This window comes from Natrix helvetica (assembly GCF_964273705.1).
Source record: "Natrix helvetica genome assembly, chromosome: 3".
NCBI classification, from domain to species: domain Eukaryota; kingdom Metazoa; phylum Chordata; class Lepidosauria; order Squamata; family Natricidae; genus Natrix; species Natrix helvetica.
The window spans coordinates 158,334,172-158,358,999 of record NC_138549.1 but is presented as its reverse complement, the minus strand read 5'-3'; the positions used below and the strand labels follow the sequence as shown (position 1 = coordinate 158,358,999).

Genomic DNA, 24,828 nt, shown 5'->3' with positions numbered 1-24,828 from the left:
CTACTACCCAACACTGGAAATATTTAAGAAGATGTTGGATAGCCATTTGTCTGAAATGGTATAAGGTTTCCTGCCTAGGCAGGGGGTTGGACTAGAAGACCTCCAAGGTCCCTTCCAACTCAGCTATTGTATTGTATTGTACTTAGCATTGCACATTTAGAACTTTGATATTTATCGTAGTGAAGAACATTTGTTCTGTTATATGGGAAAACCTAACAATCTCTTTATAATTGAAGAGATTGGACTGCCATTTGTCAGAAATGATGTAGGGTCTCCTGCTTGGGCAGGGGGTTAGACAAGGTCCCTTCCAACTTTGCTAATCTGCCATCTATGGGACTTCTCTCCATCCCCATTTTTCTGATTTATTATGATAAATCTTGCTATATATACTTATTCTTTTTTTAGCACCCCCCCGCCCAAGAAAAACAGATAAGTAATTACAGAAAAAGCAGTCACATCTTTCTTTCTGCTTGCCTCCCAATCGGCACTTTGGTCACCCAGAGGAAAAAGGAAAGAAAAATGTTGAGAACTTCCGTTTCTATTTCTGTTTGAGATTCAGAAAGGAATCCTTTTCCTAAAACAGCGGGAAATTAGGGTAATGTTCCAATGTTACCACCTTTATTACTGCAATTGTTAAATAATCACATGGTTGCCAAGTGAACTTCCCCAGGGGTGGGTTCAGGCAGGCACTACTGCCAGTTCGCTCGCGTGCTCGCTATGCACGCATGCGCAATACAATTTAAATTGTTCTGACTTACAGGCAGTCCTTGACAAAATGAGGCTTAGGATGGGAAATTTATTGCTTTCCAGATGTCACTGACGTTATGAGCCACGGTGGCACAGTGGTTAGATTTCAGTACTGCAGGCTACGTCTGCTGGCTGCCGGCTGCCTACAATTTGGCAGTTCAAATCTCACCAGATTCAAGGTTGACTCAGCCTTCCATCCTTCTGAGGTGGGTAAAATGAGGACCCAGATTGTTGGGGGCAATATATGCTGACTCTGTAAACCGCTTAGAGAAGACTGTTAAAACACGGTGAAGTGGTAGATAAGTCTAAGAGCTATTGCTATTGCACCTGGCAGCATCCTTTGCTACTGGCTATGCTGATTGGTGTTCCTACAAGCCGAGGTTTAGCAACTTTATTGCCTATCTCTGATTTTTGGCTGAAATATATTCATCCATCTGTACTTAATTGTTTCATTTGTCTCCCAGTACAGCCACTGTTATGGGAAATGCACAGTTCATTCCACAAGACCCTGAAGACCAAGATCCTGCTACTAAAGCAGTATATTCACAGGTAAATTTTAGAGTAAACATTTGTATATGTTAGCCTAACCCAATGTGCTGTTGTTCTCTAGATTGTTTTTCTCAGCCCTCAGAATTCCCAGCAGACTTAGCTGCTGATTTTCAATATTTCTCAAAAATACCTGGATAAGTATGGCTAATACAGTATTTTAATAGTATTAAAATATGAACAGCACTCTAAATATTTTGACATGCAAACAACATGGATCTAGCCTTTCTACACCTTAGCATTTATCTTTAGTGATGTTATTGGCAGTTATTTGGCTTTTATGTAACCAGACATTTGCCCAATACAGTGGTATCTTTCACTCTTTCACATATTTCCCTGCATCTGGTAGGTCTTAGTTTTGGGGAAAACTGAAGGCTGTATATGTTTCCTAGCTCAACAACTGGTTTGGAACCTTCAAAGCAGTATCTATCTATCTATCTATCTATCTATCTATCTATCTATCTATCTATCTATCTATCTATCTATCTATCATCTATCTATCTATCATCTATCTATCTATCTATCTATCTATCTATCTATCTATCTATCTATCTATCTATCATCTATCTATCTATCTATCTATCTACAATCTATCTATCTATCTATCTATCTATCTATCTATAATGTGTGTTTGTGTGTGTGTGTGTGTGTGTGTGTGTGTGTTGTGTGTTCCAGCATAACTCTGGAACACCTCAAGCAATTTCAACCAAACTTGGTAAGACACCCCTAAAATCCCCTGGGGTATGTGTTCTGTTAAGATACAGCCTGTTGTGCCTTTAAATGGCTTCTTCCGTACTGCCATAAAATGTCTTCTACTGTGCAAGGCAGTGGAGTTGCAGTGTAACGGCTTCACAGTACTCCATAAGGGGACTCCTTCTGGTAAGAGGGAAAATCCAGCATTATAAATTATGTTTGGTCCAGACATTTTCCTCCTATAAATAAATACCCAGGCAATGCCAGGTTATCAGCTAGTATATTATAAAACTACAGGTTAGTCAAAATTCTTTTTTTTTAACTTGAAAATTTAAAATGGTGACCTTCACTGCCATTCTTTTCAAGCTACCATAGCAGATTGTAGTGTATTATTTCCTGGGGAAAAAAGTTTCAGACTGATAAATGGACTCCTTTTCTAGAGCTCACACTACTGTATGTGAGATAGACAGTATTACAAAAAAGGAGAATAAAGGGTGGGACTCCATTATATGTAAACATGAGCCAATGTTGCTTCCTCAAAACATTTCGAAGGTTTGCTTCAAAGTTTCAATCACTCCTGAAGAGTATCTATCTATCTATCTATCTATCTATCTATCTATCTATCTATCTATCTATCATCGATCGATAATCAATCATCAGATAGATATAGAATCGATCAATCATCCGTCAACTACCTATTGCCTGTCTGTGGTCTGTCTGTCTATCATTCCATGCAGTCCTATTTTAATGCAAAATCATTTTGATATTTCTGATTTACAAGGGGCAGAAGCGTGTTCCTATCAGTTCAGACTGATTCGGCCAAGTAGGTAGTAACTCAGCCGCCCACACACCCAAACCAGTTCTATGGCACCACCATCTTGTTTTTTTTGCTTCTGCGCATGTGCAGCAGCAATTTTTTGACTACTACACATGCGCGGGTAGTGCACATCAAGCGCGCACGCACGCGAAGCACACACACATCCGGAGCATGTCCCTGAGTGAACCAGCAGTAAAAGAAACTGGAACCCACCCTGACAAGGGGGATATTTTGCAAAAGCCCTACGTAGGTGAATAAAAGAATGAGAGATTAACAATGCATTCCTATACAAATATTGTAATATTGTTTACAGGTATTGTAATGTTGTATTGCTAACTAGGGCATACAAAATCTTTGCTAGACCAATTCTTGAATACAGCTCATCTATCTGGAATCTGCACTGTTTATCGGACATTAATTTAATTGAGCAAGTCCAGAGGTATTTCACGAGAAGAGTAGTACACATCTTTGCTCGCAACGGAATATCCTATACCACCAGGCTTGAAATTGTGGGCTTGGACAACCTGGAACTATGCCACCTACAATCAGACTTAATTAAGCATAGTGCACAAAATTATCTGTTACAACATCCTACAATGTTACAATGACTTCTTTAGCTTCAACTGCAATAATACAAGTGCACGCAACAGATACAAACTCAATGTAAATTACTCCAAACTTGATTGCAGAAAATACGACTTCAGCAACAGAGTGGTCGATGCCTGGAATGAACTACCTGACTCTGTTGTTACATCTTCAAATCCCCATAACTTTAACTTTAAACTGTCTACTATTGACCTCACCCCATTGCTAAGTGTTCTGTAAGGGGCATGCATAAGTGCACTATCGTATCTACCGTCCCTGTCCTACTGTCCTCATTTATTCGTACCCATTTCATTCATATCCATGTTTATTCTTATACCTATTATCTTGTAAATGATTGACAAATCAAATAAACAAAAACAAACAAAACAAACAAACAAACAAAAGTCAATCAAGCTGAATTGCCTGGATTTACTTCCAAGCAAATATGCTAAAAACACATTGTCTTGGAGAAATGGATCTAGAGAAGCAATCATTTCACAAATCTACAGTATTTTGCCTCCAATCAACTGAATCCATTTTACTCATTTTTTATCAGGTCACATTCCCCCCCACCCACCCACCCACCCTAGACCTAGTTCAAACTAAACCTCCGTGGATTGCTATGGTGCACAAACCACTACAAACATTCAGGACAAATTAGTGGTTCTGATGACCAAACTTTCGTCTTTTGCTGCAGATTTCCTCTGAACCTCCTGAAAGCCTTAAGAATGGACCTGTTATCATCCAACCTGTACAGACAGAGCTTTCTGCAGACAGTGAGACAGGTATGTTCTGGGAAGGAAACTTAGCATATCCATAACTTATATAATTGGCACCAGATTCTGTAGGAACTGAAAATACAAACAGTCAAATGGCATTACTTCATTGGGTAAGTAGAAGATAGAGAAAGGAAAGGTGCATCATATAATTAAAGATAAGCTTTCCATGATCCAATAAACCACATAACCCCAGCATCCAAGAAATGATAACAGAGTTTCTCAGAATAGGCAGAGATTAATTCTCAGACCTTTCTTCTATCAGTTGGCATATTCTAAGCAGAAAAATGGATGCCTTAGTCTTGAAGTGACTGTGTCCCTTAAAAACTACTAGTTGCCCTCCAATTGCAATTCTTTTATCACTTTTGAGTAGAGTTGTGCAGAAATAAAACAGGTAATATAGTTCTTGGCCACGTTTAAGGTATCCCTTATGCCCTGAAAACTTCCAAGGATCTCAGAACACAGAAATATTCTAGGCTGGAATTATTTACCCTTCTCTTCCTCGTGGTATCCTGATGTTATAAACCGTAACTTATGCAATCTCTAGGACAGGATAAGTAGTTCTTGTCTTATGATCATTCATTTATTGACCATTCAAAGTTACAACAGTCCTGTAAAAGTGACATGACTATTTTTCACACTGATGACTGTTGCAACATCCCCATGATCGCGTGATCAAAAATTCAGCTGCTTGGCAACTGGCGTGTATTTATGATATTTACAGTATCCTGGGCTCATGTGATCCCATTCTGACAAGCAAAGTCAATGGGGAAGCAAGAGTCACTTAACAACCATGTTAGTAACAACTGAAGTGATTCACTTAACTGTGGCAAGAAAGGTTGTAAAATGGGGCAAAATTCACTTAATAACTGTCTTGTTTAGCAACAGAAATGTTGAGCTCAATTGTGGTCGTGGGTGGAGAACTATTTGTATTACGAATTCAACTCTATGGGCCAAAAAAGAGCTTGTTCCCTATTTCAAGAAAATAGATTCATCAGTTTGGTACCTCTGAGGTGGGACTACAGCTCCAATCTTCCCCTACCAATATTGCCAACAGATCTGGAAAGCTCCAGAGAGCTACTTATGCAGACTTAGAAGTCTGGGTCAGTGTTTGTTTCTGAAGTATAGAAAGCTTGCAGGTTTGATCTCTACAATATTATAGGTGATGATTGTTTGGGCAGGTTGTAAAAATCCATCAGCATGATAAACAATCCCTGACTCCTGTTAATGCAGGTGTGGTGTTTTAGAGAATGGAAAGTTTAGGGGAATTCATGGAAGATGCTGAGCTTGTTAGCTGGAAAACTGACAGTCTGGGTTCGAGATCCGAGGGCCACACGATGGGGTGAGTTCCTGTTATTTACCCCAGCTCTTGTCATCCTAGCAGTTCGAAAGCATGCAAATGCAAGCAGATAAATAGGTACCACTTTGGTGGAAAGGGTAACAATGCTCCTTGTGTCTCAGTGTATAGTCATGTTGGTCACAAGACCACGGAAATGTCTTCAGACAATGGTGACTCCCTTGGCTAAGAAACAGAGATGTACACTGCCCCCTAGAGTCTGAATCAAATGGATAGAGCAGGGGTGTCAAACTCCAAACCTCCGGGTTCTTGTGTGGATGTACACCTGACAATCAGCTGGCTGGTGAGCATGTTCACACCAGTTTTTGGCATTGCCACGTGTGTGAAGGATAGCTGATCGTCATATGTGCATGCGAGCCAGAAAGATAGAGCAGGGGTGTCAAACTCACGTTGTCAGGGCATCTTCATGTGACATATCATGACTTTTTCCCCTTTTGCTAAACTGGGTGTAGGCGTGGCCGGCACATGATGTATCCGAGCCACAGGCCACAAATTAGACAGCCCTAGGATAGAGGAAACTTTCACCTTTAGCATCTGGATAGTTCCATATTGAGGGAGATTGCCTTTGAGCAGGGTTGTCAAACGTGCAGCCTGAGGACCAGATGCATCGCACACTGGCCACTCCCCTCCTGGTTTTGCAAAGGGGGGGGGGAATTGCAATACGTCATGTGATGACAACATGTCATTGCGAGTTTGACACCCGTGCCTTAAAGCAATAGGCTGCTCTAAGGGGATTTGACTACATTTCACATGAATGAGTTTCTTCTCTGTAAATTCTGAGCAATGTCTCACATCTGACTAAGACAAAGGGCTGATGAACTTGGGCAGCTGCCAGATCTTTGGTTTCTCAACAAGCTGTATTTTGATCTGTGCTCCCAAGTTGCATATGTCCAGTGATCTCCAGGGTGACACAAATCTTTTGGAAAATTCCCCAGAACGTCCTCAATCTAATATTGCTCTAAGCCTCTAAGCATTGTGAATTATTTAAACAGCAGATGGCATCCTTTGATGTTGTGAAGAACGAAAGGCCAGGAAATCTTTACAGGTTCAAAGAAAAGTAGTTATGGCCATCTTCACTAGAAGACTCGGGGAAAGGTTCCCACTCGTCAACACAAATTATTGTCACAAACAGCTCTTTTTGGAATTGTTTTACAAAGCTAAGGTAAAGGTTCCCCTCGCACATACGTGCTAGTCATTCCCGACTCTAGGGGGCGGTGCTCACCTCCATTTCTAAGCTGAAGAGCTACTGCTGTCCGAAGACATCTCCATGGTCATGTGGCCGGCATGACTAAACACTGAAGGTGCACAGAACACTGTTACCCTCCCACCAAAGTGATCCCTATTTTTCTACTTGCATTTTTTACATGCTTTTGAACTGCTAGGTTGGCAGAAGCTGGGACATGTAATGGGAGCTCACTCTGTTATGTGGTGCTACAGATTAGAACCGCCAAGCTGCTGACCTTTCTGATGAACAAGCTCAGTGTCTTAGCCACTGAGCCACCATGTCCCTATTTACAAAGGCTACCACTGTTATACTGAAAGTGCTCTGTAGGTCCTATAAATTCTTGCTCAATTTTTTGTGTGTGTCCTGCATTATCTGTCTATTTTCTGTGTACAATGAGGGTGCAGTTTTGAGTACAAAAGGCTGATCAGTCAATAGCAAATTTACATTGTGGGTGTTAGCTTGAATTAATCAATAGTGTTTGACTTGCTTGACTCATTTGGAGTTGGCTCACCTCTTTTTCACATGACATTTCAAGAAATAGAAAAGATACAAGCCGGTGCAAAAGTAGACTTCTACTCCCATCACCCCAGGGCAAGGTTAATCCTACAAACAGAAAGTCATGGCTACTTTATGCTATGTTTTTCTTTAAAAAAAATCTTAAGAGTTTATAAAATTGTATTTTAACTGCTGGAGATGAAAAGAAAGGCTTGTGGGATAACTTACGTGCCAGAACTAAGTTGATTGTCCTTGGTAATGATAATCCTTCTCTTGACTGGAGGTGTCATTTGTTGCTACCACACATCAAGAGGGAAAACTGAACTGCCCTGCTAATCTTTAGTGTTGAATCCCATCTTGATAGATAATGAGCTTTATCCTGGTCTGTTCAACTTTGAATACATCAAGCTGACCCAACCCTATCATATCAAGGAGATCTAGGAGATCCATAACTAGCTGGCTCTTTCTTATCTGTTGGAGCTGCGAGAAAATGGTAAAACATGTCAAGTAATTGACAGACTTTGACAGGTGGCACGACCTGAAGTTGCTTAACCTGCATGCCACTGAACAGGCCATCACTTTTCCAATAGTTTGCAAACCGCTTCTCCAAAACTGTTAGCATGTTTACTGAACTGGTTCCTGATTAGAAAGATAAGCAGGAATTCTTTTTTGGTGTCCAGTGCATATTAAATCTCAAGCATTTTTTTTAGATCTAGATGTTTTAGTAAACAGCATTTTTTTAAAGAAAAGGGAAAATAGGTGTCTAGAAACTTAGAACTAAGAAGAAATTTCCCAACAGTTAGAACAATTAATCAGTGGAACAACTTGCCTCAAGAAGTTGTGAATGCTCCAACACTGGACGTTTTTAAGAAGAGATTAGACAACTATTTGTCTGAAATGGTATAGGGTTTCCTGTCTGAACAGGAGCCCCTTCCAACTCTGTTATTCTGTTATTCTATATCATAGATAAATAAATTCAAATTTAGGAGCAAAAATGTTTGAACATTTTCTTTCTTGCTCTTCCCTTTAAGTTGCATCAATTTGTTGACAAAGAGCAATATGTAAACAATCTGACACAATCATTAATTACTTTGTTTATCTTCAGTTTATGAAGTGTCCACAGCTCTTGATGTGTTAACAAATTGCTAAAATTGGCCTTCAGCCGCAGAAAAGAAGTGTTTGAAAGAAGATAGTCCAAAGTCATGAAAAGAAGGACTGGGGGTAACATGATAGCAGTATTCCAATATCTAAGAGGCTGCCATAAAGAAGAGGGGGTCAAGGTCTACCTATTCTCCAAAGCACCTGAAAGTAGGACAAGAAGCAATGGGTGGAAACTAATCAAGGAGAGAACCAACTTAGAACTAAGGAGAAATTTCCTAACAGTTAGACTAATTAATCACTGGAACAATTTGCCTCCAGAGGTTGTGGGTGCTTCAACACTGGAGGTTTTTAAGAAAAGATTGGCTAACTATTTGTCTGGATTAGTATAGGATTTCCTACTTGTGCAGGGGGTTGGACTAGAAGGCCTCCAAGGTCTCTTCCAACTCTGCTATTATGTTACTTTATTATTCTGTTATTCTGCCATGTTAACAATCCTACTTTCAGACCAAAATATAGCAGTGTGAGAAGTTCAAACTATATGAATTAGTGTTCAAACTCATCTTCAACCATACATATCATTAGAAAGGGAGGGTTATTAATGGGTTTTTCAAAAGTTTCACCAGTCCTAGATAGGAACGTTTCCCTTTTTATGGTGTGTTCAAGTTAGTAACTTTCTCTTCAAGCAATTTTCCTGTTACAAAGACATAAGTTTGAACCTCCAACACTTGTAGCCTGGTTTCTCTTCAAGCAGAACAAGCATTGTGCATAATTTGCAGATTACCACGAAGCTTCCTTTACTGTGGAAATGCTATGTGGCGTCAGTTACAATCTCCCTGCCAAATTCCTCCACAAGGAGTTTTGCTCCCCTGTTTATTTGCTCAGAAAATGGAGACATTTTTATTCACCTGTGAAATCAGAAGCTGCTTTTGATCACTTTTTGCCTTTGTTCTACAACATAACACATTGCTCGGGCGCGCCCGACTGTATGCTCTTTCTCCTGAACATTTCTACTAATGACTTTCAGGAGGAGAGAGTTTTTACAGCAACATGGCACTTCATATAATTTCATGTTTGCAAAAACTGCCAAAGAAGACAGTGCTGGTTATTATCAAGAGACCCAGTCTTGTTACTTTGCGAAATATTTTTTTTTCTGTGGTGGAAAAGGTTTGCAGAAACATCTGTTTGAATCCTAAAGTGAAAAATGGATTGCAAGGCAAAGGTTAAATTAGAAGTGATAGCAACAGATGGGTGTATATCTTAGTCCTGGTTTATATCAATCCTGCAGGTTTTTAGAGAAAGGAACATACAAGCGGTGTGTTTACGTGTGAGTTACATTTCACTCCATAATTACTTCTTTTATCTGTCTTTTCCTTTGACCGGCATTGTGTTCCAATATCAGGCAGCAGTTGGGGAAACAAAAGGAATTGTGGAATTGATAACTCACAACCCCTTTTGTTCTTTAAATCAGACTGACCATTGTACCCCCACCCCCACCCCTCTTATTTTTTTATAGGAGGAATAAAATCCAGATTTCCCATATTTTTAGGTTGGTGAGAATCACATTTTAGCTTGCCTTTCATTTTTGTGAAACATAGGTGGCATAGATTCTGCTTTGGGTATCTATACTTTTGGAAGGGGAGTTGATTGATGACATGCCAACAAGTTGTTACCAGTTGTTAGTGGCCACATAATCATGGGTGTCAAACTTGATCATGTCACGTGACGTATCGTGATGTCTTTTGCCTTTGTGGAGCCGGGATGGCCATGGCCTGCATCATGACCCATCGGGCCTACGGGCTGCCAATTTCACAGGGAATAGATGTTCTCCCTGATGACCGGTGCCTAACCTGGTCCTTTAGCTCTTCTGATTGTGCATTCGTTGCTACTGTAACTGAATGTAAGTAGACTATGAACCAACCAGATGTTTCCTTTGGATGTCTCTTAAGATGCTTTCATGGCTGAATGCACAGCTATGTTTGAAGCCTAATTTGAGATACAACTCTAAAAGCCAAGGTGAGCAACACTGCCAGACGCTTTCAAACATTCTGCCACTGAGAGCCTGAGCGGTAGATTCTACACTAGCATTCATATAACATTGTAGGAAAGATCACGTTATTGCAAGCTCGTCTAAAATGTCCTGCATCTTGAATTTCAGGAAATACCACATTATGCTATGAAGTTAATTGCATAGTTTTAAGGGAAATCTTTGAAGATCTGTGCCGGGGAATGCAGGTGAGAAAAGTCAAGTGTCTATGTGTGTGAAGGTACAGGTAGCCCTTGACTTACAATACTTCATTTGGTGACCATTCAAAGTTACGACCCTGAAAAAGAGACTTATGACTGATTTTCACACTTATGATCATTGCAATCTCCCCATGGTCACACGATCAGAATTCAGATGTTTGGCAACTGGCCTGTATTTACGATGGTTGCAGTGTCCTAGGGCAGGGGTGTCCAAACTTGGGAACTTTAAGACTTGTGGACTTCAACTCCCAGAATTCCCCAGCCAGCCTGGCTGGGGAATTCTGGGAGTTGAAGTCCACAAGTCTTAAAGTTCCCAAGTTTGGATACCCCTGTCCTAGGGTCATGTGATCACCTTTTGCAAACTTCTGACAAGCAGAATCAATGGGGGAAGCCAGATTCCCTTAACAACTGTGTTACTAATGCAACAACTGCAGTGATTCACTTAGTAACTGTGGCAAGAAAGGTCATAAAATGGGGGCAAAACTCACTTAAGTACTATCTCGCTTAGCAACAGAAATGTTGGGCTCCACTGTGGTCATAAATAGAGGGCTATCTGTCAGGGTGGAATTTCAGCCCTGTTCCCCTCCTGGGGTAATTGTATTTAATGAGGGATGAACCATGGTTTTTCCTTGAAGTATACTTCAAAATTAAGAAAAATAAACCAGAGATATATTCCAAGAAACACATTTTATTGTAAAGAAAATGAAAACAAAACTTACTAGCTAATGATTACATTTTGGCAGTGTTCCTGCGTATCTTCTTGGCAGGCGAACAAAACTATAAAAAAATGTGGACATGCGTAGTGAGCTTAGTGATACGAGTCGGATCAGTCTACCATATGTCTTGGAGTTTAAGCACAGCTGGCAAACAAAAAACGCAGTGACACTACCTATATAACTAAATCTGTGGACATTGACTTTGGCTTAGTCTAGGCTTCCAATCCTGTCTAAAACTTAAAATTTCAAAGATTATTTTTTTAAAAAAAATGGAAATACTGCAAAGCACCATTCTATAGAATCACACTTATTTTCAAGACAGTTATTGCACCTCCCACCCCCACATTACCAGGATAAGAAAACAAATAAGGTGGATTATTATTATAGTCTAAAGCCTTTATTTGTAAATATGACCAGTTATCCAGGAAAAAGGAGAGCTGGCCTGGGACCTTTAGAAGAAGCAGTTTTATCTTCTGATAAATGAGTATTTTGTAACAGGCCACCCAAGTTGTTCCTCATCCCCATCCATTTTGTGTCAACACCTACAATGTGCTGTCAGCGTTCCAATTGTGTCTCTCAACTCCAAAAGTTGCTTTTTTTCCATTTCAGTTCAGTGTCAGAAGAAGATTTTTTTTTTTGCTCTGATTTTCCATTGGAAAGAGGGACAGGGAAGCTACAGCACAATACAATACAATACAATAGTAGAGTTGGAAGGGACCTTGGAGGTCTTCTAGTCCAACCCCCTGCCTAGGCAGGAAACCCTATACCGTTCCAGACAAATGGCTATCCAACATCTTCTTAAAGACTTCCAGTGTTGGGGCATTCACAACTTCTGGAGGCAAGCTGTTCCACTGATTAATTGTTCTAACTGTCAGGAAGTTTCTCCTCAGTTCTAAGTTGCTTCTCTCCTTGATCAGTTTCCACCCATTGCTTCTTGTTCTGTCCTCAGGTGCCTTGGAGAATAGCTTGACTCCCTCTTCTTTGTGGCAACCCCTGAAATATTGGAACACTGCTATCATGTCTCCCCTAGTCCTTTTTTCTCTTAAGCTAGACATACCTAGTTCCTGCAACCGTTCTTCATATGTTTTAGTCTCCAGTCCCCTAATAATCTTTGTTGCTCTTCTCTGCACTCTTTTTAGAGTCTCCACATCTTTTTTACATCGTGGCGACCAGAACTGAATGCAGTATTCCAAGTGTGGCCTTACTAAGGCATTATAAAGTGGTATTAACACTTCACGTGATCTTGATTCTATCCCTCTGTTGATGCAGCCTAGAACTATGTTGGCTTTTTTGGCAGCTGCTGCACACTGCTGGCTCATATTTAAATGGTTGTCCACTAGAACTCCAAGATCCCTCTCACAGTTACTACTATTGAGCAAGGTATCATCTATACTGTACCTGTGCATTCCGTTTTTGTTGCCTAAATGTAGAACCTTACTCTTTTCACCATTGAATTTCATTTTATTAGATAGTGCCCAATGTTCAAGTTTGTCAAGATCCTTCTGTATCTTAAGCCTATCTTCTGGAGTGTTGGCTATTCCTGCCAGCTTGGTGTCATCTGCAAATTTGATGAGTTCCCCATTTATTCCCTCATCCAAATCATTGATGAAGATGTTGAAGAGTAGTGGGCCTAAAACAGAGCCTTGGGGTACTCCACTGCATACTTCCCTCCATGTAGATGCAGTTCCATTGAGGACTACATGTTGAGTGCGGTTGGTCAGCCAGTTACGAATCCATCTGGTGGTGATGCTGTCTAACCCACATTCTTCTACTTTATCTAGTAGTAGGTTATGGTCTACCTTATCAAAAGCCTTACTGAAGTCCAAGTAAACTATATCAACGGCATTCCTCAACGGCATGAAGGATGTGAGGGAGACCAGCATTTATAAACATATGCTTCAGCACCCTAGCTGATGTTGTGTATTTAGCAGAAGTATATTTAGTCAAAGGGTGTGGTAAAATTGACAATCTGCTTAAAACAACAGAGGCTAATCCAAATGAGACTTGTTAAACCCATTGGTGTGACCCAGTAAAGTTTCAACCTGCGGAATTCCCATCTTCATTTGCTTTTTATTACTGGAGTTACACTGATGCCCTTGGCAATCTGCACCACTGAATGTCCTATTTTGTAGCTAAACGATCCACCAGTTAATTGCAAATAAATGCAGCATTAAAATCTTCCAAGTCTTTGGGGCATGCATGTGTAGTTTGCAACACTTACTACTGTAGTTTCAACTTCCGATGTAGTTCAAAATGACTCTTCATCCCATTGAAGTTCATTTAAAAAAAAAAACCTTTTAGAAACTGTCAAGTACATTTGATCTTTTTATCATCTCTGGTAGGCTCTTTGAATCAAGAGAATCTAAAAGGCTTCTGGGGAATGAATATAACGGGCACAAATATTAGAACTTCAGATATGAAACTGGAAGTGTTTTTATTGGGAATATTTACAAGGAATTATGACAAAAAGACACAATATTTAATTATACATATCATAACGGCAGCGAGAATAACGTATGCACAAAAATGGAATAATAATAATATACCAACAGAGGAGAATGTTATAATGAAAGTGTTAGAGTGTGCAGAGATGGACAAATTTACAAAAGAAATAAAAGAAGAGGAAACAGAATATTATATATATGATATGGAATGAGTGGCACAAATGACTAGAGAACAGGTGTAAAACTTAAGAAAAGACTAAATGAAGAAGACACAGGAGTTAACAATGAATAGATAGAGATAAACAAACATGTATAAATGGAAAGAAGGATTGTAAATTAAGCACTGTATATAATAGTATCTTATGTATGGACAAAGAGAAACTGAAATAAGAGGCGAGAAGTACATTTACAATGGATGTATACCGAGGTGGAAAGGTACAGAAGGAAATTGCAAAAAAGGAAGAACTTTTTTCAATACACATGTGACTTTGGGTTGAAGCTCTTTACTTGAAGCAATTGGTAGTGCAACTTATAGGAAAGATCAGAGGTTCTTGAGCATCACCCCAGTGAGTTAGCCCTCCTGGTATTCCTCTAGTAAGAGGAATAGTTAGTATCTGTTATACTTCTGAGATTGCCACCATATTTACCAACATAAATTCTAGATGGAACAATAAAATAATTTATTTCTTTTACCATATACTTATCTAATCTAAGGTATCCACCCGGTTATAAAGCTTATTTCTTTGTAAAGAATTTAGTCTTCCTTTCAGATAAATATCAGGCACCTGTTTGGTTTGAGAGGGAACTGCATATCCCTATCCCTGTTTGTAGATCTCAGATAGTTCCGTGGTTTTCTGATGAACTCGGGAAAAGCATCATTGAAGGACTGGTAAACAGTGAATCCAATTGAGGATAGGTAAAAACCTTTCTTAAGGTTTTGGGGCAATAAAAGCAGCAGCAAAGTGTATCAAATTGTTTTGCTCTTATTCTGTCCACAGATAAGTGGATTACCACATTGTTTAGGGTAACCTGGTCTTTCCTGGGGAAGGAAGCAATGGAAACAGGCACCGTGAAGGCTAGGCCAGGTCTCTGTCAGTTAAATTAGCCTTCTTCCTTCTGTGCTTGATTCTGTCTCTGCAAAGTTTTATGGAATTGACTAGGGGATGTTTAGTGTGGTTAGAATTTGAACCAGGGGTGAAATCAATCTATCTTCGCTACTAGTTCGCAAATGTGAGCACGTGCACCAGTGGTGGGTTACGGCCGGTAAGCCCTGATAAGGCTCTCCGGAGCACCAGGTACCATTCCGGTACAGTGCTCCGGAGGGCCCACCCACCAACCCTCACTCCCTCCTTACCTGTATTTGACCCAACCGGGCCATTCGCACACGCGCAAGGAGCATACTGCGCCTGCGTGACGCTCCACCGAGCAGCTGGAGTGTGGCAGGCGGTGGGTGTGCATGCTTGCACAGCGCACATGCGCTTGGTGGATGCCCAGCCCCATTGCAGCATATCGGTTGCAACAGGATCTGGAACCCACCACTGATGTGCATCTCTGCACATGTGCAGGATCTTCAATTTCTGATAATGAGCTGTGACGCGCAATTTAGATTAGCCAAGAAAGCAGGAAATCCGCCGATTCTAGCTAATATAAATCGTATGTCACAGCTGATTGTTGGAAATACCGGTTCTAATGGGGAGACAAGATCAATGCATTAGGGCAGTTTTGATCTACAACAAAAAATAGAAACAGAGTCCATTATGAAGTAAATATGTTCGTGATGCTCATTGTTTTTCCTGCCCTTTCTTATCCACTGAAAGTTTTGAATACTCTCAGATAAACATAATTCATTCATTCTGCGTTTCCACCTATTACTGTACATTCAGTACACTTGGATTTTTTTTTTTCATTCCCTTATTTCATTATGCATGTTTGGCTAATGTTTCTGTACAGTAGTTGAGGAAGACGCCTAAAAACATTTTTTAAATTCTTCCTGCAAGTTGTGCAAGCTGAGAAACCAAAGGTTTCTGGCTTTTGGTACAATACACATTTATCTTGGTTTTTGCTTCGCTTAAGTGAGTGAACAGATACCACTTGCAAGGCAGAATCTGCTTTGCTATAGTGTACTGATTAATGAGCTATCATGGAAAATCTTCTGAAGCATTGATCTAGGATGAGGTAATTTTTCTACAAAGCAGTGATAAGATTTTGGGTGTCACTAAGACAACAAACTGACATTATGCACAACAGCAGCAATGGATTGATTGAGAGTTGACTGGAATACCGTATTTTTCAGAGTATTATATGGACTGGAGTATAAGATGTACCAAGGTTTTGAAGAGGCGAATTTAAAAAAAAAAGTTTTTGCACTCTGCAAACCTCCAAAAAATAGCAGGTTTTTCGCGAAAACGGGCCCATTTTTTTCAAAAATAAAAAGGGCATGAATAGCCCTAGAAGGCTTGTAGAGTGCTCCTGAGGGGGGGGGCAAAATGAGCAAAAAATGGCTTGTTTTTTGGGGGGAAAAGGGGCATGGATAGCCTTTAGGAAGCTTATAGTGCTCCTGGAGGCTGGGGGGGGTGGGCAAAATTGAGCAAAAAACAGCCCGTTTTTTGCTCATTTCTGCCCTCCCCAGCCCCCAGGAGCTCTCTGAAAGCCTCCTACAAGCTATGCATGGCCATTTTTGCAAAGGGGTGGGATTTAGGGGGACAAAAAATGCTGTAGTCAATGTATAAGACGCACCCAGATTTTCAGCCTCTTTTTTGAAGAAAAATGTGTGTCTTATACTCTGAAAAATATGGGAATTATTGTTTATTTTGCTGATGCAGTAGAGCTTCTTAACAGGTTTAGAATAGAATAACAGAGTTGGAAGGGACCTTGGAGGTCTTCTAGTCCAACCCCCTGCTAAGGCAGGAAACCCTATACCATTGCAGACAAATGCTTGTCCAACCTCTTCTTAAAAACTTCCAGTGTTGAAGCATTCACAAGTTGTTCCACTGGCTAATTGTTAGGAAATTTCTTCTTATTTCTAGGTTGCTTCTCTCCTTGATTAGTTTCCATCCATTGCTTCTTGTCCTGCCTTATCGACAACTATCGTAAATACATGCTGGTTGCCAAGCAACCGAACTTTGATCATGTGACTATAGAAATGCTACAATAGTTGTAAATGTGGGGACCGGTTATAAGTCACTTTTTTCTGTACTGTCGTAAACTTCGAATGGTCATAAAATGAACGTCCATAGGTTGAGAACTCTGTATACAAGAAACCCTGCCAGTACTCAAACAGACTGTGTTCTCAAATATTAACTGGCATTCAAACCAAGTTCTGCCCTTTTGTTGAGTTTTCCAGATTCGTATTTCTTATACAATGACATCAAACAAAGGACTGTAATCACACATTTACCATTTTTGAAAAAAAAATCCTAAAAACATAGCAACAGCAGCCTTACTTTTGCAGACAGTTTTGAAATAGAGAAGGTGGTCAATTATTTGCTAATGTAATGTTCATTTTACCCTACGGTTCTATGTCATTAAAAAAAGGCAGGCCTTTTTTAATGGACCAGTGACCATATGGTAGATTTGGGTAATTCAAATTCTTTGCTTAGGCCAAACATCATACTTGGTAAGAGAATGAGACATGGACACTCTGTTCGTTTAGACTTTTCAGTTTACAGTCAGTCCATTAAAGATGCAGGCAGCTACGATTAATAGTGCACCTTTCCTGTTGTGATGGAGAATTGCTGTTTTCTTGTTTGCACTTGTAGTGGATGCAAGAGTGAGTGTTGGCCTGGACAATGCAGCTGTTTCTTCCCAGAAAACAATGGAGATAAGCTCCAACTCCGAGGCCAGTGGAAATAATCTCGGGAAAGAAGCCAAACCTCTTCCACCAGCTGCCAAATCTCGTTTTGCCTTTGCATTTTCACGGTCTGTACCAGGACGTACTGAAGCGCAGGCGACAAATTCATCCCTCGGATCAGCTCAACTTGATGTCAGCTCAGAGGCGGCTCAAGCAAACAAAGCGCTGAGTGAAAACGGGGAGCTTTCAGTCGCAGCTGCCACAGAGAAAGCTTCTGATAAAAACCTAAGTGAAGCATCTCCTAGTGAAATTGAACTCTCAGCACCAACTAAAGAGGAGGATGTCCCTTTACCGAAGTCCAAAGAGCTAACCTTTTTCGACAGGCTCTTCAAATTGGAAAAAGGAAAACCTAAGAGCAGGCAACAGGAGCAAAATCAACAGGAGGTGACTGACAGCTGTCCCGGCATAGACATCTCCTTGGAAGAACCTGCAGGATTAAAGAGCACCTCGGATCATGAATCGCAGGGAAAGGCAAGTATAGAAAATGGAACTGGGGGGTGGGGGTGGGGATAATTCATACTGCAGAAATCAGAAAGAATTCAAAAATATCCTAACAGTTTAAGAGAATTGATCTTGAAATAGCAAAAAAGAAAAGAAAAGAAAAAGTAGAGACCAATGCAAAAATTCTTTATTCAGGGAACAGAAAAATACCTGCCCAAGGCCAAGATGGATGTGGGAGGAAAAGGGTTCCTGGCTTGGTTTAAAAAAAAAATGTGAACAAGATCTTGGGATTGTAGTTGATTACAAACTGAATACTAACATTTGTATAATATAGATCCAGTAAAAACAAGGGCAGTTTTAAACTACATCAAGTAAAGGGTAATTTGCAAATACCAGAAAGTAATACTTCTAAGTTCTTTTTGTTTTTTAGTACTGAGCCTAGTTTATGAATTCAGAAAAAACTTTTTTAAATAGTTATTATTATTATAATTATAATAATTATTATTATTATTATTATTATTATTATTATTATTATTATTATTATTATTATTAAATTTATATTGCTCCCATGGCGACTCAAGGCGGTTACAGAATATAAAAACCACATCTAAAAACTGATTTAAAAAATCAAATAAATTAATGTAATAAAATCACCCCCCACCTCCTGCCCCAGTGACAGTTGATCACAGGAGCCATTTGATGGGCTCCATCCCACTCTGGGTTCCCCAGGCTTGCTGGTAGAACCAAGTCTTCAGCACTTTCCGGAAGAGTATGAGAGTGGGGGCCATTCTGATCTCCTGGGGAATAATGTTCCAGAGAGAGGGAGCCACCATGGAGAAGGCCTTTCTTCTGGGTCCCACCAGGTGTATCTCCCTCGGGGATGGGACCCACAACATCCCCCGCTCTAATGGGTTGGGTAGATATGACAGTCAAGTTCAAAGAAGAACAATAAGAATGATCAGAAAATGAACAATTAAGCCTTAAGAGGAGAGAGTGAAGGTACTGGGATTATTCAGCCTTCAGAAAAGAAGGTCAAAGGAGTCACGATAGCATCTTTCAAATACTCAAAAGGATATCTACCTACAGAAGGTCAAAATTTCTGTTCTGTATTGTCAATTAATGGATTTCTGTTTTTGGGAAATTAGTTTTCAATTATAATTATATATATTTTTTAATTTTCCTGACAGTAATACAACAGTGGAATCAGTTATTCACAGATATGGCCTTCTTCCCTAGAAGCACACACTGAATATAGGTTTCGTTTCTGACTACATTTGTGAAGAGTTCTGAGGGAACTCAGAATAGTGAGGAGGAACAATGCTTGAGGAAGAGAAATAAATAAGACCAGCCCTGTCATTAGGCACAGTGATTAGTTCAGTCATTTCTAGAAAAAGTAAAATATGGAATTCTAGCTGCTGCAGTAAGATTTAAGGTAAAGGTTCCCCGCGCACATATGTGCTAGTCATTCCTGACTCTAGGGGGCAGTGCTCATCTCCATTTCAAAGCCAAAGAGACAGCACTGTCCGAAGATGTCTCCGTGATCATGTGGCTGGCATGACTAAATGCCGAAGGTGCACAGAACATTGTTACCTTCCCACCAAAGGTGGTTCCTATTTTTCTACTTGCATTTTTACATGCATTTGAACTGCTAGGTTGGCAGAATCTGGAGAAGTAACTGGAGCTCACCCTGTTTCATGGCACTAGGAATTCAAACCGCTGAACTGCTGATCTTTTGATCGACAAACTCAGTGCCTTAGCCATTGAGCCATTGCGTCCCCTCAATAAGATTTAGTGAGTTACAAAGAGAGGGTTTTTTAAAAAAGAAATATCCTAATTATGCCCCCACTTTATATATGTGAGCATAAATAATGTTGTAGAAGAAATGATTCTCCTGTAAATTAAATATTTCTCATCTTACATAATTGCATTCATACATTACGGTAAGAAAAAATGTTTATATCATCGGTTAGACAAAAAAAGTGAGCCCAGTTAATTGTGGCTTCTTCAGCAAACCATGACTTGGTACAAAGTAGGTTCCTAGGTTGAGGTGAAGATCCTAGGATGATCCTGGACATTGCAGGAGATTCAGTCCCCTGTCCTTTGTCACTGAGACTGTAACTCTCCAAACCTTATTCTAATAATGCTCCATTGTAGTTTCTACATCATTGAATTGTTTCCAAAATAGCTTAGCAAAATTCTAGCAATGTCATCAGCTTCCTGCTCCTTGCCTCTTCTTTTCTCATAACCAGTTCTTCTGACTCTTGCAACTTCATCCTTTTCCGTTCTCTCAATCTGGCTAAATTACCTGTGACAAAAAATGTCATTTGCATTCTTAAGGAATTCTCACAGAGGACAAATAAGCCTTCCTTGGAGTTCAGTTTTCATTAGGAGAGGATGGCATCTTAAGAAGCAGTGTTTCTCAACCTTGACAACTGGAAGATGGCGGACTTCTGCTAGGTCCTCGACTTGCAACCGGTCCTAAAGTCCTTGACTTACAATCGGCCGCAAGTCTTTGACTTATGACTGACAGCCGGCAACAGCTCAGCCGCGCCTGATTGGCTAAAGCGTGGCTGGCTGAGAGCGGGGTGTCTAAGCATTCCTATTGGTCGCCCTGCTTGACCGCTCTAGTATAAATAGCTGTCAAGCAGGGCGAGGTGCTGAATCTCTGTACATAGTTGTGTTGACTGTTCTTTTGAATAAATTGCTGTTCTACTCACCTCAGCTGCCTCACGCCTCTTCAACAGCTACGAATCTAACAACTTCAATTCCCAGAACAGAGCTGGCTGGGGAATTCTGGGAGTTGAAGTCCACCCATCTTCAAGTCTGCCAAGGTTGAGAAACACTATGCTAAACATTCTGAAGCACTGAGAATCCTTGTTTGTGCAAAGCTTGGAAAATATTGCAAACTTTTGTGCCTGGAAAGATTGCTGCACAAGCCACAACAAGAAGAATGGGATCTCAAGTTTCTTATTTCAAAGCAGCAGGTTGTAGCATAGACATGTTCAGATAGCCTGAAGTTGATCTTCCATGAGGAGGAGGAGGAGGAGGAGATATTCTTCAATCTGTGTTTTGTTAGGCTTTATATTTAGATGAAGAAGCCTAATGGAAAAGCCACACATGGCACGAAGCCCTAATTTTATAGACTGCATATTTTGTACAGAAAATCAAAATATTAGATAGAATTCTAATTGTCTGGATTTTGTTCTGGGCACCGATCACTGTTGAAGTAAGCCAAGGCTTATAGCTTCTGAGGAGAAAATGAATTATATTAATCACATCAAAGCTTTTTTTTTTTCACATGCCAACAAACAAGCAGCACCACTGGCAAGAGGAAAGGAGGGAGACGTTCCCATTTTAGGGCAGAGTCCCGAAAAGAGACAGACATTCTGTGTTTGGTTGAAACACGGCTTTCTTTTCAAGCATCACAAAACTACATTCAGGAAGCTGCACAATTCAAACAAGGGCAGGATTCACGGCCTGGATAGAGCAGTTACTATTCAGGCCAAGGTAAATGGATCGCTTGGACTATTAGCCACATCCCTGTGAATGTGAATGTGGTCTTGGCAGAAAGGATCATTTTCATAAATCCCCTTGTCTATATCTTAGGAGAGTAGGATTTGTATCAGGGTAGGAGAGGATAAAACAGTCAGAATGGCAGCTCGGAGTGCATGATCAAAATCTTGCCTTTTTTTTTTACATGCATAAGTGTTCTTCCACCAAAAAAATAAATAAAAAAGGCTAGGTTTAAATTGCAAAGTTGTAGCTATCAACTTGACTTTTTTTTTTGAGAATAGCTTTGATTTATACTAATTTTATGATTGTAAAATATGGGAGAGGGAGGGAGAGAAAGGGAGAGAGAGAGAGAGAGATGGACATTGACTGAACCACTGAGCGACTAACTCTTATAGAAGCATTTAACTCCTTGCATACTAATCTAAAAAGAAATCCTGTATCTTCAGGGGTGGGCTGCAAAAATTTTATCAAGGGGCTCTGCCCGGTTGCTGGGTGGGTGTGGCCATGGTGGGCATGGCCTAGTTGGCTTCCTGCACCACGGTAGGGGGAGGGGCATTTGTGCCCTCCCCAGGCTCTGTAGGCTTTCCTTGAACCTTCAGGAGGGCAAAAATGGCCTCCCCAGGCTCCGGAGGTCCTCTGGAGGCCAGAAACAGGGCTGTTTACAGGCTTCCTGAACTTCCTGTAGGCCTATTTTTTGCCCTCCTCAAGCCTCCGTGCGTGCCCTTCACTTACCTGCCTCCAAAACGGGCTGTGTGGGAGGAATGGGGTGGGCGGGGCCAGCCAGGTGGGGGTTCTCCAAACTGCACAGAATCTTAGCTAGAGGTTCTCCCAAACCCCTGCAAACCCCTGGCAGCCCACCCTGGCTTTTTTCATGAAATTAAAGGACTTTTGTTACACCATAATTCCATGCATGCAACATTGTACATATAATAAGAATCTCTGTCCACAGCCCACTTCCATCCCACTGAATTGTATGTTCCCTTTGTAATGGTATGTGACCCATTCTTTATGTGAAAGGGAAGACATGAAGAAAAGGATCTCCATGGAGTAGAATAAGCTACACAATGTAGTTCTGAATATCTTTCTAAATAAATTCCTATTGCTTTGGTTTTATGAGGTCTCTCCCACCCAACCAAGTATTGCATAAAGAATTGTATTGTATGAGGGAAAAATGCAAACATCGAATAATCCATAGATAATAAGATTTTAAAAAGTCATCATTTAAAAAGAAAACTAAGTGCTATTGAAAAAGAAAATCGCAAGACATGTGCACTCTACCACCAAAAAATAGCTACTGCATATGACAATGCATTTATAAAGTGACTTCTAGTGGGCTCTAAATGAGAAAGAATCTTGCTAAAAACTTACAAAGCCAAACTCCAATATTATACTGTGCATACTTCAACAAGCGCTAACACGAATTAGTATATAGAATAACAAAGTTGGAAGGGACTTTGGAGGTCTTCTAATCCAACCCCTTGCTTAGGCAGGAAACCCTGTACACCACTTCAGACAAATGGTTATCCAACATCTTCTTAAAAACTTCCAGTGTTGGAGCATTCACAACTTCTGGAGGCAAGCTGTTCCACTGATTAATTGTTCTAACTGTCAGGAAATTTCTCCTCAGTTCTAAGTTGCTTCTCTCCTTGATTAGTTTCCACCCATGGCTCCTTGTTCTGCCCTCAGGTGCTTTGGAGAATAGCTTGATACCCTCTTCTTTGTGGCAGCCAGGAGTGGGATTTGGGGGTTCTCTGAACTGCACAGAATCAAACCCCTGCAAACCCCCAGCACCCCACCTCTGAGCATCAGGCTAGAAACAGGGCAGTTGGGTGACATTGAGTCAGTCACTTGTTCTCAGTCCTAGGGAGGAGCAATGGCAAGCCATTTCTGAAAAACCTGACAAGAATACAGGTAATCCTCGATTTATGACTACAACTGAGTCCCAAATTTCTGTTGCTAAGAAAAAAAAATTGTTAAGTGAATTTTGCCCCATTTTATAGTATTTCTTGCCACAGTTGTTAAGTGAATCGCTGCAGTTGTTAAGTTAGTAACACAGTTGTTAAGTGAATCTGGCTTCCCCCCAGGGCCGGATTTTCCTATAGGCCCGTGATGGCGAACCTATGGCATGCGTGCCACAAGTGGCATGCGGAGCCATTTGTCAGGGCACGCGAGGCGCTGCCTTGTCAGCTGGCCAGCGCGCATGCGTGCGCTGGCCAGCTGAGTTCACCTTTTTAAAAGCTATTTTTCGCCTTCCCCAGGCTCCAGAGGCTTTATAGGAGCCTGGGGAGGGCGAAAAGAGCCTCCCCCACCCCCCCGGATTTCTTCCGGTTTGCTCGGAGGGTGGTTTTAAGCGCTCCGAAGGCTTCAGGGAAGCCTCTGGACAGTCCCTGAAGCCTCCGGAGGGCCTCCGGGGGGTCAGGGGAGGCTCTTTTCACCCTCCCCAGGCTCCTATAAAGCCCCTGGAGCATGGGGAGGGCAAAAAAAAATGTAAAAATGGGGGGGTCGCGTGTTTTGCGCACATGCGCACTGGGGGGTCACGCGTTGCATTATGGGTGCGGCACGCCCGCACTCGACCCCCCTGCGCTCCCCCCACTTATGGCACGTGAGCCAAAAAAGGTTCGCCATCACTGCTATAGGCTAACTAGGCTTCAGCCTAGGGCCTCAAGATCAAGAGGGGCCTTTTATTTTTATTTATTATCCGTGCCACATTTTTTATAAAAGTTAGTACCAATTACAACATGTTTCATTTAATATATTGATATATATCACAGTAATGATGTATTTTATTATCTCTCATGTAATTTACAAACTTAAAAATGGGAGGTGAAAGGGCTGGGGAATTCTGGGAGTTGAAGTCCACAAGTCTTAAAGTTCCCAAGTTTGGATACCCCTGCCCTAGGGCCTCTTTTCATCTAAATCCGGCCCTGCTTCCCCCATTAACTTTGCTTGTCAGAAGGTCACAAAAGATGATCGCATGACCCCGGGACACTGCAACCGTTATAAATCATGCCCGATTCCAAGCATCCTAATTTTGATCACGTGACTGTGAGATACTGCAGCCATCTTAAGTATGAAAAATGGTCATAAGTCACCTTTTTCAGTGCCATTGTAACTTTGAATGGTCACTCAACAAATAATTATAAGTTGAAGACCATTTGTACTGCAGGAATACATCAAGGTGATCTCTGAGAATTGGACATGATTGCATGGAAGAGAGAAAACATACTTTCATTGTATTTTTAAGATGTTATTTCTGCATATCGTAATTCTTCTCCTTT

General features: G+C 40.8%; 1 protein-coding gene across 1 annotated transcript in view; it reads left to right on the top strand.

Moving 5' to 3' along the window:
- The window catches only part of BCAS1 (brain enriched myelin associated protein 1), an 86,347-nt gene that overhangs the window by 33,183 nt on the left and 28,336 nt on the right, over window positions 1–24,828 (top strand). The window contains exons 3-5 of the mRNA XM_081947046.1: window positions 1,212–1,296; window positions 4,086–4,173; window positions 17,505–18,067. Of these exons, the coding sequence (XP_081803172.1) occupies window positions 1,225–1,296; window positions 4,086–4,173; window positions 17,505–18,067 (723 nt within the window). The 5' untranslated portion in view covers window positions 1,212–1,224. The remainder of the gene's footprint in view (window positions 1–1,211; window positions 1,297–4,085; window positions 4,174–17,504; window positions 18,068–24,828) is intronic.